Source organism: Chionomys nivalis, chromosome 9 (assembly GCF_950005125.1).
Source record: "Chionomys nivalis chromosome 9, mChiNiv1.1, whole genome shotgun sequence".
NCBI classification, from domain to species: Eukaryota; Metazoa; Chordata; class Mammalia; order Rodentia; family Cricetidae; genus Chionomys; species Chionomys nivalis.
Window position 1 is genome coordinate 24,812,709 of NC_080094.1, and position 17,738 is coordinate 24,830,446.

At 43.7% G+C, this 17,738-nt stretch overlaps 1 protein-coding gene across 4 annotated transcripts in view; it reads right to left on the reverse strand.

The window, feature by feature from the left end:
* Tm9sf4 (transmembrane 9 superfamily member 4) overlaps positions 1–17,418 on the reverse strand; it is a 42,079-nt gene extending 24,661 nt beyond the window's left edge. The window contains exons 1-4 of one of the 4 annotated variants that reach the window (XM_057780554.1): positions 17,289–17,347; positions 8,248–8,388; positions 3,492–3,605; positions 1,810–1,909 (exon numbers count right to left, since the gene is read on the reverse strand). In XM_057780554.1, the coding sequence (XP_057636537.1) occupies positions 1,810–1,909; positions 3,492–3,605; positions 8,248–8,388; positions 17,289–17,303 (370 nt within the window). In that variant the 5' untranslated portion in view covers positions 17,304–17,347. Of the gene's footprint in view, positions 1–1,809; positions 1,910–3,491; positions 3,609–8,247; positions 8,389–17,288 lie in introns of all 4 variants that reach the window. The other 3 variants (XM_057780553.1, XM_057780556.1, XM_057780555.1) reach the window with 3 other exon arrangements.
* Positions 17,419–17,738: the final 320 nt, after the last annotated feature.

Consider the following 17,738-nt stretch of genomic DNA (forward strand, 5'->3'; position numbering starts at 1 on the left):
TCAAGCTGTCCTCCTGCTGAGCCTCTCAAGTAGTTCAGACAGCAGGCCCGTCACCTTTTAACAATGAACCAGAAGCCATGATGTGACTAAACAATATATGCTAATAAAAAAACATTTAAAAGAACCAATTCCCAAAGGCTAGGGTGTAGCTCAGTGGAGAGCACTTGCCCAGCATACCCAAGTTCCTAAGTTTGATCCCCAGCACCTTTCTTATGGCACCCCATATCTCGGCAGTTAGCAACTGTTGCATGATCATGAGGATTGGAATTCAGATCCCAGCACTCAAAAGGTTGAAGCAGGAGGATCATTGGTTTAAGGACAGTTTGGGCAATAGGCAACATGGCAGATTCCACGTTGGAAATCTTATCTCAAAAAAAAAAAAAAAATAGGGAACAAAGAGATGGCTCTTCAGAAAACAGCACTTGCTGCACAGTCCTGAGAACCGGACTTCACCTCTCAGCACCCACATGATAAGCCAGGTGTACCAAAAACTGCCTGTAACTCCAGCTCTGAGGCATCTCTTCTGGCCTCCAAGTGTACTTACTCACATATACATCACATACACTCACACAAATGAGCACACACAAATAAATAAAACAAACCTTTAGAGAACAAGTGTCTTCCTTCTCTTTGCTAAGACGTAAGAGGGAAATCTGCTGAGGCCTCTGAGGTTCAAGGAGTGTCTGTCTGCTTGCTTCTCTAGGACTTAAAGCTGAGACAGGCAGAGAGGAAGCACAAGCAACTGTCCTGAAGAGGTACCTCCAGTGGGAGAATATTTAACCTAGAATCATGGCTGCTATTTACCTCTTGTGCCAGACACTGTGCAGGGCATTTTACACACTTTCTGAGCGTCTTGCTTGGCTTAGCAAGAATGTCAATGTTTTTGCTTGCTTCGAGGCAAAGATAATCACTCTTTTCTTTTCTTTTTTCTTTTCTTCTCTCTCTCTCTCTTTTTTTTTTTTTTTTTTTTTGAGACAGGGTTTCACTGTGTAGTCCTGGCTGTCTTGGAACTCACTATGTAGACCAGGCAGGCTGGCCTTGAACTCACACAGATCCGTCTGCTTCTGCCTCCCAAGTGCTGGGATTAAAGGAGCGCATCACTACTGCCCAGACTTTTCTATTCTTTTATTTTTTGAGAATTTCATATATAAGTACGATATTTACATCAACCTTTTAATTAAAGGTAGAACAATGATCTAGGGAGATGGTTCAGTGGGTAAAGTGCTTGGGATCAGCTCCTTAGTACCCATATAAATACTGGGTGGATGCGCTGACCTGCCTGTGATCCCAGCACTAGGGAACAGAGACAGGAATCCCCAGAGCAACCTGGATAGCCAGTCTAACCAAATCAGTGAGTTTCAGGTTCAAAAAAGAAACCATGTCCCAATAAATACTGTGAAGAGCAATCCAGGAAGACACCTAATGTCAATCTCTGACCAATACACACCAAAAGCAAGATAAGGGCAGAGCAAGTAATAGAAGCATCTAGAAAAGAAAGGGCTATCTAGAAACCAAGGGAAAGCTGCTATGGTTAGCAGTTGAGCACTCTCACTCTGAAAACTAGTAAAGCTAACTAGTAAAACTAGTTAGCTATTACCTAACAGTATAACCAAAGTCAAGTCAGTCTACAAACAGACACAGAATCACTACCTCTGCAGGGACATTATGACTCACTGAGCTAACACAAACAATGTTGTACATAAATATGTACAACAGTGTCTAGCACATAGCAAGTGTTAGGCAAGGCAGCTACTATGAAAACCATGCCAGGTTCCTGGGAGACAGGCTTAAGCAGTACGAGAGGCTTACCCAGATTCTCTGCCTTGTAGGTTATCTTTTTGGGCTGGCAGAAAGGCAATGAGTAGTACTCATAAGGAAGTTGGGTCCGAGAGCTGGTAAGCTTCACAGCCTGCAGGATGGAGAGAAGTTGTTATTCTTCAACGCAACAGAAACAGAAGTCTGTTCCAAGAAGACTCCTTGGCACTCAGATGTCTTTAGCACCCTTAGCACTATCACCCAATAGGCAAGTTCACTGCACGCCACTCCTGTACAGCCCACTATTCTGGATTTTGCTGTAGACAGCACACAGATCTAGTTTAAAGCCACAGTGAGATCCAATATTCACTGAGTCGTAAACATGTGGCTGCTCTTGGACAAGATGTCACTTGAGTGCCCTTCTGCAGGAGGCTATAGAACCAAGAGGTCTGTGCCTCACTTACAACCCACGTAGCCTTGTCCTTTCAGTTCCTTGAGCCTATAGCTCTCTTACCTCAGGCTTTCCACCTGCCATTCCTCTCTGCGCCCCTCTGTGCTCATCTGATGCTTTCTCCTATCTAGGTCTCAGCTAAAATTCCCCCAACCCATGAGCCCTTCCCTATCCACTGTATCTAAACGAACTCCTCATCATTCCATTTCAACTTTCTCTGCAATTATTGTATATTAAGTTTTATTTTTATTTTATTTTATTTTTTATTTGCGACAGTGTCTTTCTCTGTAGCTCAGGCTGGCCTTGAATCCACAATTCTCAGTGCTCTCATCACTAGTGTGAGCCACCAGTCATCACACCCTGGTCTTTCCTATGTCTTTAAAAATCAGTTTTTCGCACTTATGAGCACAGCACAGTAGATGCTCATTTAATGTCTGCTAAACAAACTACCAAAGAGGAAAAACATAGAAACCTTTTACAACCTCTACGATGGGAAACTGATCAACCATGATATACTCAAGACTGAGACAGCAGGAGAGTGAACTCAAGTTACAGAGTAAAACCAAGAAAGAAAAGAGGAAAGAAGGGGTAAGAAGAAAGGAAAGAGAGAGGAGAGACAGGAATAGAGACTGAGAGACAATCTAGAAACGTAGCTGAGTTGGCAGCGTGCCCCACTAGGTGCCATGTGCTCACATCGTGACTCTCACTTGGTGTCAGTGTTTGCATTTCTCTGCATGTGACCAGTGGGCTCGCTTCTTTGTGCATTAGTTTCCATATCTGTGAAACACACAGAAAATCCGTAAAACAAAATTTCCCTCAGAAGGTTCCTGGGGGCATCTTGACCTAAGCAGAGCCCAATGCATAGCATGTAATAACCCTCAGGAAATGTTACTCTTGTTTTTCCTGAAAGGTGTAAGGAAGAGAGCTTCTTACAACACAGACATCTGAACAGCTGGCAGTGAAAGATGATGGAGCAGATGAGAAAGGGGGGCAGAGAAGTCACAGAAGGAAGCAGAGTAACACACAGATGGGTGCAGTGGCGTATGACACACTTCACAGAAAAAGTGAGAGTGAGGAGACAGAGACCCAGAGGCAGAGGGGGACAATGAAAAGGCAGAACTGTAGGCAGCCACGTAGTATGGAGTCAACCCTCTTTTTCCCAGGGGAGCTGGCCCTTGTCTGTCCATGTTCTCTATTAAGTCCAGGATGGACACGAACAGCTCAACACAGTCCTCTAGTCAGGCTGCTAGGCACAGGTGCTCCTATGATCGAAGCACTCACTCACCTTGATCTCTACCGGGTCGTTTTGGTGGAAGTTGATTGGTGCGACTCCAGGGACATAGAAGGTGCTTGTTTTACATGTGAGACAGAGAAGCAGCAGGAACCTTGGCCACCAAACCTGCTGGGGAGAGAGAGAAGTGAACTTTCCTGCAGGGCAGATTAAGTGGGAATCTTTAAATCTGCTTGCACTGGCCAGTGTCACCTCTGTTCTGGGAAGCCTGAGGCCCTTGTAAAGTTGCTTCCCAAAATGCCTCAAGGAACAAGGCACTTCCAGAAATGGGACAAGATGGGTCAAGCAATTACTATCTGGAAGGAAAATAGACTTGCCATTACTGCTAGTCTGAGATATTAAAATGCCACTCTGTGCTCTGATATGGTGGGCAGACTTCAAACTGGGACATATGCAGATAGCAACTTGGCTAGATTTCCTAGAATCCCCAGCAATTCTATTTCTAAGATTTTTTTTTTAAAGTTTTAAAGCCATCTGGAAGAGCACAAGCCCTCTTACCCACTGAACCATCTTTCCAGGCTCTGGACTGTTTCTAGACATGTTAAGAAAGATAAGGCAACTCTACCAAAATATACAAGGAAGGACATTTACCAGAATGCTATATGGATGGATAGGCTTTCCCCCCTTCTGTTTATGTTCTTTCTAACGTTTTATATACAATTATATATTTACATCACTTTAGAAACACAGTTAGCCAGGTGTGATAATGTACACCTACAATTCTAATTAGAGGCAGGAAGATGCCAAGTTCCCAACCAACCTGTACTGCATGAGATTGAGGAGTGGGGGACATGTTAGCACATGCCTTTAATCCTAGCATTCAAGAGGCAGAGTCAGGTAATCTTTGTGAATTCAAAACCAGTCTGGTCTACAAAGCGAGGTTCAGGACAGCTAGGGCTATATAGAGAAACTCTATCTCAAACCTCTTCCCCAAACAAAACAAAACCAAACAGTCCTACCAATGCCAGATTATTATTACTGTTGTTTTATTTTTGTGTCTCACTGCATTAACTCTGGCTGACCTGGAACTCATTATGTAAACAGGGCTGGACTTGAGAGATCTGCCTGCTTCCTATGCCTTGGGACTAAACCACAATACCTAGCTTCATCCAGACTATGGATCATCTGAATCTCTGGGAGTCAGTGTTCTACTTTCAGTATGTTTAAAGGGTATCTAGATGCTCACATGCAAAGTGAGATCTGTGGAGAGCATTGGCAGCAGCATTTTCTAGAAGTTTCTTAGAAGCACACTCTGGTTATGCCCTGGGCCTGGCGAATCAGAGTAAATTCTGCAGGATGACCTAGCAGTAAGAGTGAAGAACTAACTGTTCCTGTGTGAGTGAGGAGGAGTGTCCTAGAGTAAACTGGGAAGCAGGAAGTATGGGTCTCTAATTCTCCCCGGTCAGGTTTAAAAGTGTATCCTGACAATCAATTGGGAGGTGGCTATCATATTCAGAGAGGGCATTAAATTTGGGGGCCTCAAATATCGGCAGGGCATTGTAGCCTACCCCTCAGCTAAGCAGTTATGGCCCAACGTTTCTGTCTCTTCATTTTTATAAGAGATTCACGTAAGGGAAGTGGGGTTGGAGCCACTTACTGACCTCTAAGTCACTACTCTTTTTATTATTATTATTATTATTATTATTATTATTATTATATGGGTGTTTGCCTGTATATACATCTCTGCACCACATGTGTGCCTGATGCGAGTGGAGGCCAGAAGAGAGTGTTAGAACCATTGGAACTAGAGTTACATACAGTTGTAACCTGCCATGTGGGTGCTGGGAAATGAACCATAGATCTCTTAACTGCTGACCCATCTCTCTAGTCCCAACTACTTTTTAGTAACTTTTTTTCATATATGTACATGTGTGTACATATGTGTAACATCTGATGACTTCTCAATTGTTCCCCATCTTTTCTTAAAGACGATCTCTCTCACTGAACCTAAAGCTCATGGATTGAGCTAGACCAGCTCAGGTATGCAGTGCTGGCTGGGCCTGTTCACTTTCTGTGTGGGTGCTGGGAACCTGAATTCAGGGTCCTCATGCTTGCACGGCAAGCATTTTAGTGACTGTGCCATCTCTCCAGTCCCAAGCCGCTAGTCTCACACATGTAAGGCACCAAGATCACTGTTTCTGTTAATGTAAAGAAAACGTGTTCTGGATTTCCTCCTAAGAAGCCTGACACTAAGAAGCCTGACACCGGACCTTTAGCCTTATCTGATAAGTGACTTGAAGCACAGACAGAGGATTAAAATCTTCTAAGTTTATCAGGCCAATTAAATCTAAGAAGTTACTTTAGTTCTACCTCCTTCAGAAACAGAATCTCTAGATCTAACTGAGAACACTGCCCTGGGCAGCAGAAGGCTCCCTTGAGACCTCAGGTTGCAGAAGAATGAAAAGTAAATCCGGGAAGACTTCAATTCACTTTGGTTCCAAAGTCTCAAACCAATGAAGCCTTTCCTCCTCCCCCAAACAAACAAAACCCAAAAATAAACAGTGAGATTCATGCTCACGCCAGCAGGAAAGCAACATTAAAAAGCAACAAGGAACCAGAGTCATTAACACCTGTGAAGAACACAGAACTGCACAGACATGGCGACTGTTTACCTAGCTGCTGTGCTAAGCACCTCTCTCTCACTGCTTATCTCACAGTGGCTACCTGTCCACTTCTGCACCATTGTGCTGTGGACCTCCAGTTAATTGAGAGGGATGGACTAACTTGGGGGCTGTGACTGTGGGCTAGAAGGCAGTGTGCATGTCTAGTATGCTCAGAGCCCTGGGTTTGATTCCAGCATCTAATCCTAGCACTTGGGAGACAGAGGTAGGAGGAAGAGATGGATGTTTAAGGTTATCCTCAGCTACACAGTGAGTCCTAGGCCAGCCTGGGCTATGTGAGATCCCATCTCAACTCACTCCCCTCCCTCAAACAATAACTTATCCCAGGTCTTGCAACCCAAATATGATGATGGAATTTGTGTGCTCTGCTGAGGCAGATGAGTTTTAATACAAGATGATGATCAGGCTGATGGTGGTGCACGCTTTTGATCCCAGCACTCAGGAGGCAGAAGAGGTGGATCTCCAAGATCAAGGCCAGCCTGGTCTATAGCCTGGTCAGCATCATATATTAAAATGTATGATACTGATGACAACAGCTAATATTTACTAAATGCCAATATGTGCCAGGCAGAGTTTTAGGTTCTTCTCACGTATAAGCCTGTATTCCCATTTCATAACTGGGGGGTGGGGGTGGGAACTGTGGCACGTGCCTGCAATCCCAATTACTCGGGAGGCTGCTGAGATGAGAGGATTACTTGAGCCTATGAGTTCAAGACCAACCTCTAAGCAATATAGCAAAATCCCATCTCCAAAAAGGGAGTCGTGGTAGTAGAGAGATGTTCAGTGGTTAATAAGACTTAGTGCTCTTGCAAAGGACATGGGGTCAGTTCCTAGCACCCATGTCAGAAGGCTTACAGCCTGTATCTCAAGTTCCAGGCGTTCCAATGCCCTCTGGCGTCTTGAACATCTGCATACACAACACATTGTGTACATGAACTCACATAGATGCAAATGTGTACACATGAATAAATAAATAAACTCCGTCTCTAAACAGAACAAAACAGAGTATGCTAGATGGAGATAAACTGGATCATCTTTGAGGAGAGAATTAGCAACGTGAGAGACAGAGCTACTCTCAAGTACTGCCAACACAAGTTCTTAGGTATACAAAAATGATCCTAGTTTATGTATGTACAGCCCATTCTTGCCTGTTTAAATGTTTGAAAGCACATACCAGTGTGTTTAGTGGCACATCTTTAATCCCAGCACTCCAGAAGCAGAGGCAGGTAGATCTCTGTGAGTTTGAGGCCCCTGGTCCACATAGCAAGTTCGAGGTCAGTCAGGAATATACATTGAGACCCTGCCCCCCCCTTTAAGTATATGCCAAAATCAAACAAAGTAATCAAAAAGGAAAAAACTATCAAAAAATTTTAGCATGAACACAGATGGAAATATCCTTAAGAAAGTGTTCTGCACAAAACCCACCTCACCTAGGTATGGTGAATTAGACCTGTAACCCCAGCAGTCTGGAGGCAGAACAGAATGAGCTGAGGTCATTCTGGCCTATAGAATGTGGTGGTGTTTGACTTATCCCAAGAATGCAAGGAAGGCCTTCTCGCTCGTCAATTACTACTGCATGTCATAGAAGCAACATCAGAAAAAAAGTCAGCATCACAACTGACATAGAAAAGGCAGCTCACAAAATTCAACACAGTTATCAAAACAACTTAAAGCATAACTAAAAAGGAACTTCCCCAGTCAAAGGGCAGCTATGAAAACCCACAGGTAATCATCACACTTAATGGTGAAAAACTAAATGCTAAATTCCCTTAAGATCAGGAACAAAAGAGGATACACATTCTTGCCATGTCTATTCTTCTATGGTACAAACCAGCATATGAAATTTAAACACATCCAAACTGAAAAATTAAGTAACAAATGCTTTTATTTGTAGATCATATAATCTTGCATCTAGAACACTCTAAGAAATCTATACAATAACTAGAATTAAACAAGCTGAGGACTATCAGATTGATATGTAAAAAATAATTGTATTTCTATATATTGGCTAAAAGCAACTCAAAAATAATATATTAAAATATGGTTCTACTTGGTATTGAAAAACATTTAAGAATATATATTAAAAATACTTATTATATGCATACACGTACAAATGAGTGTATGTATACCGTGTGTGTGGGAGCCTGAGAAGGTCTAAAGGTATTGGAGCCCCGGGAACTGGAGTTATAATCACCGTGTGGTGCTGGAAGCCAAACCCGGGTCCTCTGAAGGGCAGTCAAGTGCTCTGCACTGCTGACACCGCTCCAGCCCTAAGAACAGATCAGAAAGGACTTTGGGCTGGATGCACTGGAGTGGTAAAGCACTGCCAAGCATGGTTGACACAAGCTACAACATTACAGATAATAAAGAAAAAAAAAGGGAAAACAAAAAGCATTTTGTTTTGGTTAGAGACAGGGTGGCCTCTATGTAGTCTGGGCTGGCCTCAAACTCATGGTACTTGTACTGCTTCAGCCTTTCAGATGCCAGAATACAGGTAAGCACTACCCATGTCTAGGTACATGAAAACGAGTTTTAAGGGCTTATTTATTGAAAATTACAAAACACTGGCAAGAGAAACAAAAGCTTTAACTATGTGGTAACCATATTCACAAGTAACATTAGACCATTCACAAAAATAACAAATTCAAAATCAACAACAGATGAAAACAAGCTGAAACTAAAATTCCTGAAAGAAAAACTGTCACTTTTAAATGAAGATGCTTTAGAGACACCACCAAAAATATGACCCATTTAAATTAATAAATTTCATAAAAATAAAAAATTGGCCGGGCGGTGGTGGCGCACGCCTTTAATCCCAGCACTTGGGAGGCAGAGGCAGGCGGATCTCTGTGAGTTCGAGACCAGCCTGGTCTACAAGAGCTAGTTCCAGGACAGGCTCCAAAACCACAGAGAAACCCTGTCTCAAAAAACCAAAAAAAATAAATAAATAAATAAATAAATAAATAAATAAATAAAAAAAAATAAAAAATTGTACACTTCTAGGCCATGGATAGGAAAATCTTTGAGTCATGTAGGTAAAGGGGACCGGTTCAGGACACATAAAAAGCTCTTACAACTCAAGGAGGCAGCAATACACAGTTAACAAGTGGGCACAGGCCTATAATTTAGTTACCTAAAAGGCCGAGGCAGGAAATCACCAAACTCAAGGCCTGCTCGGCTACAGAGTGAATTCAAAGCCAGCTTGCATAACTTAATAAGACTCTGTCTCAAAAGAGGAGGTCTGGGCATAGCATTTGCCTAGCACATACCCTAGGTTCAATTCCTAGTACACAAAATAGTGAAAACACAGAGTTCCATCCCGGCTGGATTCCAAGCATCTCCTCAGAGGGCTTGGAACACACACACCCTCAGACTGGGGGAACTACTATAGCTGAAAACTCAAAAGTCTAATCGTTAGCAAAAGCAGAAAAAACACCACATCTATGAGCAAAAACAAAAAACAAAAACTACCAATAAACACCACAAGAAGAAATAACCCAGAAAACACTATCCTAAGTAACAGAAGCCAGATGCAGACATTTATATAACACACGACTCTGTTTCCATGGAATGTCCAGCAAAGGAAATTTACAGAGACAGAAATTAGATTAGTGGAGGTTTGGCTGTGGGAACAAGGGCCTGATTGCACCACTCCCTTGACCAATGTGAGGAAACTTGGCATAACAGAACTGCCCTATACCATTGTTGTCACTGTAACAAGGGCAAAAGTTTACACAAAGCTAAAGGTCACAAGAGTGATTTGTACTATGAAGTAGAGCTTAATATGCCTGAAGGAACTAGCTAGCTGGAGGTGAAGGGATGTGGCAATGTGATGACATGTGGTGAAGCTTGGTGATAAGTGACAACATCTAAGCTGGTGTTTGCTGGAATCATTACAGCAAGCTGGGCTTTTATTGTTTTGAGACAGGGTCTTACTATGTAGTACTGGCTGACCTGGAACTCCCTATATAGACCAGGTTCGTCTTAAACTCAGAGATTCACTTGCCTTTGCACCCCCGACCCCAGTACAAAGATTAAGGGCATATACTACCACAACCAACCTATAATAAGGTTTTAAAAGTAAAAATTAAAAAGTATAAAGTATTATAAAAATGCCAAGTGACTTATCCAGCTTTTCTATTTTTCCTTTATTGTCATTGTGTGTCTGCGGTGTGCATGCCATCTGTGCTTACATGCTACAGGGTGTCTAGAGGTCAGAAGACAACTGTAAAGTCAGTTTTCTTCTTCCATCTTTGCTCGGATTCCAGGGACTGAACTCAGGTTGCCAAGCTTGCAAAGCCAAGTAATTTATCCAGGTTTAAAAAAAATTAACAAATTAAAATTGTACATATTGATTATGTTTCTTCATTTTTTCTTTTTTTAATTTTATTTTTGTTTTTTTCAAGACAAGGTTTCTCTGTAGCTTTGGTGCTGTGCCATATTTTTATATTTTCATATACACTTTCCCATATACATGGATCAGTATTATACACAATGATACATACAAATTTTTTAAAAAACTAAGACGAGTCTCATATAGCCCAGAATGACCTTGAACTTGCTATATAGACAGGAAACCTTGAACTTCAGTTCTCCTATCTTCATTATCCCGATGCTAAGATTACAGGTATGCAGTACTATGACCAGTTTATGCAGTGCTGGACAGAGATGGAACCCAGGGCCTAATGCTTGCTAGGTCAGCATTTTACCAACTTAGCAACATTCCCAGTAATACATTTATATTTCTTTCTTTTTTTTTTCTGTTTTGTTTTTTGAGACTACATTTCTCGATATAATCTTGGCTGTCCTGGAATTTGCTCTGGGCTCGAACTCACAGAGATCTGCCTACCTCTGCTTCTCGAGTGTTGGGGTTAAAGGTGTGCACTACCACTGCCTGGCTTACATTTATATTTTAAGGGAAGGAAATGCACTGCCTGTAAAATTACCTAGATGGGAGACATAGGAAATGTCTAGAACAGAAAATTTGGCCACCAGGTTTTCAGGTGATAACTAAAGCAGCAATTCTAACCTTGGGAGAGTCTTGTAAACTCCCACAAGATGCTGATAAAAGCTACATATCCTGATGTCAAAAGTCCTAATATTAGGATGTCGCCCAATTTAAGAAGGCTTGAAGACTTAGCAGTTTATGGATCCCAAAGCTTGAGAGATGGTGGCCCCTAGTTCACTTCTGTAAAAGATACAGAATCCCTGTATATTGGGAAATTTCTGTCTTGTTCTTTGGTCTTTTGTCAAAATTATTATTATTATTATTATTAGATTTTACGAGTGAGTGTTTGCCTGCATATGTATCTGTACAGCACATGTATGCCTGGTTCCTGAAGTCAGAGAAGGCACAGGCCCTCCCGGAGCAGGAACTGGAATCACGGATGGCACCCACCAAGAACAAGTCTTCTTACCACTGCGCCATCATCCATCTAGCCCTGACTTTTGTCTCAGTCCATTCCACAGCGTCACAAGACTGTAGGGGCAGCCTGTCAGGAACCAGATGATGGCAATCGAGAACTCTCTGCAGGTAATCTAACACTCCACCCCTGGCAAAAGTATCAGTGACCTGGAAAGTTGAAAAGCTCAAGGGACCCAAGAATCAGTTTCTCCTGTTTTTTTTTTTTTTTTTTTTTTTTTAATTCTTGGGGTCTGGATGTTCAGAAGCAACCAGCAATCCCTCCACCCCCCGACCCATAGCAACCTAAGGGAAGGGTACTAGGAAAAAAAAATATTCAGCCTGCCAATTTTGCCCTTTTGAAAGCTGTGGACAGTTAACCTCTCCCAAAGGAAACAGGGAGTTTCTCCTAGAAGTGAAAACTGTTCATCCAATAGCATTTCTGTGACCAGATGTTAACCTCTTCTTTTCTGGAGCTCTCTGTTTCTTCAGATTCTCCTATAAATAGCATCAGCTAGCCACACAGCCGGGACCAATCTTGAACAGGCCATTTCTGTGCAGTCCTGCAGAAGCAGCAGCGCCTTTCTCACAGCACAGTGGAGCCTGCTATCTTGTTCTTCCTCTCCATACGCAGCACCACTTTAAGGTCAGGGACTACTCCCCAGATTAAGGAATTGAGGCACAGGGGTGGGGGTAGGGAGGCTTTCAAGGCATTGTTTGCCAACAGTTAACTGAAATCAATGATCTAATTAGTTAAACTCCCTAAGAATTCAACCACAGGTGAATGAGGCTAACGACAACTAAAGACCACTCACCTAGACCCCCAAGAAGCTAAAAAGAACTCACCCAGCTACGTTAAAATAACAAAATACCCAGAACTAAATTAGCCACTAGCAACTAAAAATGCAGCCTTTACTTCAGAACAGAGACACGACAGCTAAACAGAAACAAGGCAAGACTAAAATCCTTCTGGAGGAGGTGGAGAGGGTTAGGGAGGCCTGTCAGGAAGGAGGAAGTCCAGGTGAAATGACTGCTCTTCCCTGCCCTCGGGGGCATCCACAAAATAGCTCCCAGGTCCGCAGACAGTAGGCCCAGACAAGGAAGGCCAACAACACTTCAACTCTGGGATGCTGGCTACAAAGCACTAGGCACTCAGATCACTATTACAATAATTCTTTTGAGGGGTCTCATTCCCACTTCCAAATTACGGGACTAGACTCAGTATGGACAGTGGGGAGGCTCTGGAGATGGCTGGAGGAGGGGCTGCAGCAACACTGAATGGAGAGAACGTCCTGAATTTGTGCAAATTTTACATCTATTTCACCACAATGAAAATATTAAGAAAAAAAATAACAGGCTTCCAGAGGCAAGAAGTTTGCCCAGTCACAAAAGTAATTCTACCCCCGGCTTTTACACCCAGCCTATACCTGAACCTCAAAGCCTGGGAGGCTCTGTCAGCTTAAGGCAATGGATGTAGGTGAGAAATCGTACTGGACATATTGGACAGCACAGAGGAAGCAATGAAGAGGAATGAGGTGGAATTGAGAAAGTCTTGGGTGTCCCCCACTCTTGGGAAACAATAGTGACAGCAAATGGTTCAGGGATCAAAGCAACAGAAGGCAGTGGCCCCTGCCATCCGTGGCCAGATGGCTCTGCTCATCCTGGGTCCTTCCCACCTCCCTGTCAGTGCCCAGAGATCAAAACTCAACCTTCTCCAACATTCTGTTACCCACTTCTTTAATTCCAAGATCAAAGGAGACCTTTTGTTCAAGCTGTAAAACAGAGACCAAGAGGCAACTAAATACCATCTCCTCTGCATTTCCTGGGGGCTGAGGGCCTCCTTTAAAAGAGACTGCTCGGAGAAACACATTAACCAAGGCTTGGTATAGACACTCAGTTCCCAGGATACAGTGGTTCCTGCAGAATATGTCCCAGGTGAGGCAACTCAAGGAAGCAGACAGAAAATATCCCCAACAGCCAGGAGGGGAGGGAGCACAAGAATGGTGATTGGTGCAAACAAATTCAACTGCACAGCACACTAGCAAAAGTAGCTTTGATGTAAGCACTCGCTGCAGAACATTCCACCTGAACTTAGAAATCCATGAAGTCCATTTTTTTTTAAAAGGCGATCTCTTTCCTGCCTGGAAGTCCCTATGTAGACCAGGTTGGCAGAACTCTCAGAAATGCACCTGCCTCTGCCTCCTCAGTGCTGGGACGAATGGCATGTACTACCACCCCCAGCTGAAGTTCAAGTTTTAATGCCACATATGACATCTACATAAACAGACCAAGAAAGCCAAATCCATTTGCCAGGCCACACATGAAATCAATGCCTGTACTACAATGAGTCAAAAGCTTTTTTCCTCCTTCTCCAGTGTGACTGATGCTCTGAAAGCCCAAAGGAGACAGCAGCTGCCACCACATGAAACTGAGTCAGAGGAGCTGCCCGCCTCCTGCTCCACTTCCACCCAGCTGCCCTATCAGCACCACTTCTATTGGCTCTGACCTGGTGCCAGTCAGCTTATTACTCTGCCCTACATGGAACAAAAGCCTTCAAACTAGGATAAACTGGCCCAGGACCTCTACTACTAGGCATGTATCCTGGAACACTGAAACACGCTTATGTAAAGATGCACATAAAGTTCACAGCACAATTATTCCAAGCAGCTAAGGGATAAAGAGACTGTGGTCTATCCATACAACACAACGGTTTAGCCATTTAAAAAGAATAAAATACTAGGAATGTTACACACAACATGAACTTTGAAAGTGCCATGGAAAAGTAAAAGCAGTTAGGTAAGAAAAACCACATATTATACATTCTCTTTATATGAAATGAGGAAAGGTAAAGCTTCAGAGACAGAAAATCAGTGGCTGCCGGAGACTAGGAGGAGCAAAGCCTGAGAGTGATATGAATGCTTCTTTGTAGGTTGATGAAAATGTTCTGGAATTACACAGTGATCCTCTAAATACGCCAGACCCCACGAACTGTGAACTTTAAAAGGGCTCAGTGTTAGAAGCACTCACTGCTCCCGTGGAGGATCTGGCTTTGCTTCCCTGAACCCACAAGGTGGCTCACAACCATCTGGAGCTCCAGTTCCAGTCATCTCTTCTGGTTTCCCCAGGCATCAGGCATGCACACGGTGCACATATATGCATGCAAGCAAACACATAAAATTTAAAAAGATCTTTTAAAGGGGCGATTTTGTGCTATATGAATCATATCCATAGAGATAAAACTATAATAAAAGCTAATACAATGTGAGACAGGCAATATATAAGGAAAATAGAATATTATATGCCTATGAATGTACTCAATGGGCATTTCCCAAGTTCCATTAAAATATTCCCAAGAGTAGCTTCCTGTAATGAGATATGAGCCTGCTTCTCAATTCTGACCCAGCCAGATGAATTCTATCCTGTAACTTTATAGGGTGGTCTAATCCAGGGCAGAAGACAAACTCCTGGCCTCCTTTCCCTATAGCCAGAAGTCTACTCTGCAGATTCAGGAAACACTGTTGTGCTTAGCAGACCTGGGCAGCACCTGTACAATTGGGGAAGAGCCATTCATGACAGTAAGAGGGAGGGGGAAAGCCCTTGAACTGTAATATCTACAATTCTAACTTTCAAAGTAAACAGCTTCCTCAAGCCCCAGCCTGTTCACATAGCCACCAAGTCCACTAGCTAAGTTCCTCTCAGCATGACTTGCCTCAGAAGCTGATCCACCCCAAAATAGATCTATATGCCCTACCCAAAATGGTTGCAAAATAGCTTACGTGTATGAAGGCATGGGGATAGTTCTGACTTCTGTGTGTAGTAATGTGCTTGGCACAGACCAAATTCCCATCTACCTGTGACTCCACATACACCTCTGTACAAACTTGCTTCTGTATCTTCTCACTAAACATGCAGCTTTTCGTGTGCCTTTAAATCTGGCTGCTGCATACAGCACACTCTCCATTTTCACTATGTCTCTGTCTGCCTCACTGCAGGTTTCCGCAAACGAAAGAAGCTCCACAAGGGTGGGACTCTGACCCTCTGACAACTATACACCTGGTTCCATGCACTAACTGGGCTCTCAAATATTTGCTGATTAAATAAAATACATACTAGAAACACATATTGCTAACTTATAAACTCTTAAAACTCTGTACAGGACAGGAACTTCCCAGTGCAGTGCCATAAATATCACTTTATTGAACTCTCTATGGGCAAGAAAGGGTGTGACTTCCTGTCTTCCCATCAGCCTTGTTCTGAATGAGGCAAAGGAGAAAACGGGTTCAACTTTCCACCCTGAGGATTTGTCCCCAATTCATTGATTTAGACTGAAGCCTGAGGCCACAGAAACCAGCAAAAGCTTTGAAACATTTCCCCCCCAGACAGTGCCAGAGAACAAACCCTGGCTCTTGTGTAGGCTCAGCAAGGGCTCTACCAATGAGCTACACTCCCCCAAGCCATGAATCTTTTACCTGACTTCTGGGTTTATAAAAAAGAAAACTGTTTAAAAAAACAATTAAGTTAGCAATTTGCGAACAAGGGAATCCTGTCAGTTGATTAACCTGGCCCTGTTTAGAGAAAACCAACAGCACACAGCTTAAGCAAGAGTTTTCCTTTGGTGGAGTCAAATGTCACAAGCTTGTTCTTTGGGTCTTTCTTGTCATTCACTATCAGGATGAAATAAAATTTTATCTTCTGAGGAAGCAATACACAGGGCCACCCAGGAAATTTCACCTTGGTTCTTATTCCTTGGCTAACACAATTTGAGCTGAATTTCTCAGAGAAGAGCCAGTTCTCCCAAAACTTAATTCTGTGGTTCCATAATAGAAGCCAGCAAGTTGTGACCCAGCCTCCAGGCACAGCTGTCACCTCGCCCACTCTACCCATAAAGAGCCTTAAGTCCAGTCAGCTTCGTGACAGCGAGTCTTCATCTATAAGGAGCTGTACGGCATGGAAGGGGATGAGGACAGGTAGGGCCAGAGATGTTTTTAAACAGCAGTACACGTGCCACCTCCATTAAAATCACAGGACTCCTTGGGAAAGTGTAGATTCCTGAGCACTGCCTAACCCTAAGGAACTGCACTCTTTGGGGGTGAAGCTCAGGAAACTGCATTTTAACATGCCTCTCCATCCACAACCTAAGATTTCCATGCACGGTGAAGTTTAAGAGCCAATCGGATAAAAGCACTTTAGGAGAGATAACGAGTTTTGACAGGAAGGCAGGAGGAAAGGGCCTGGGGATGGAAGACGGGCACGAGGTGCCCTGGCACAGCAGCAAACAAGCGGGTTGCGTTATGGGGACAGCTGAGGGTGCATTTAAGGACAGGGCTTGGGCTAAGAGGTGGTCCGAAGCGAGGTAGCATCCGCAGACTGGTCAAGATGATGGGGATATGGGAAGAGCTGGGTCTGAACGTGAGGAGGAGGAGCGAAGGTAGAAATAACGGGGGATTCTCGGAATGAGACAAGGCCAGGAGGTGAAAATTGGGAAATAGGGGTGACAAGGGGGAGGGAACGAAAGCCGAAATGAGAACCGCGGAGACACTATTTGAGGTCTTCTTTCCAAGCGGCACCTCCCCTAAAACTCAAGGCCCTGACAAGCCCAGGTGGAAGCCAATGCAGGCGAAAGGGATTTTGTGAGGGGCCAACCCAGTGAAGGATAACTCGAGCAGGGGTTCTGAAGGAGACTGGGGACCAGGCATGGGGTGCCGGAAGGTCTTGGGCTATACAGGGGGCCCTGCTCCAGCTCCGGTTCCCGGAGTCTCCTTCACTCACCATCGCCGCCGCCATCTTGGATCCACGTGTCGCCGTGATGACGTCAGCGGAAGTGGTGCTTCCGTGGGTACGGACTGTAACTCCACAAGGGGGTCTCTTCGCTTCAGTTGCTTCTGTAGTCGCACTAGTGAGGAGGTAAAGGAGACATAATTTCTCCTTGGAAAACTTGTGTTAACAATGAGGTCTCTGAGCAGGCAAAGAGAGAATACGATGTAACTATTGGAGCCATATTAACTCCTGGCAGACAGCGCTCCTCCCCCCCCCCCCACTCCTTTTGCATTGTGGGTAATGGGGGTGTGTAGAAACAGGCGCGCGCTCTGGATGCCATCTTTACTATTGGCAGAAAGACCCGTTGCTAGGGTTACCCGAGACCTTAATTGTGAGACGGAAGGCTTGATAAACCCTCTCTGACAGCAGCTGGATTCCAAGTAATTTGTAATTATGTGTTTA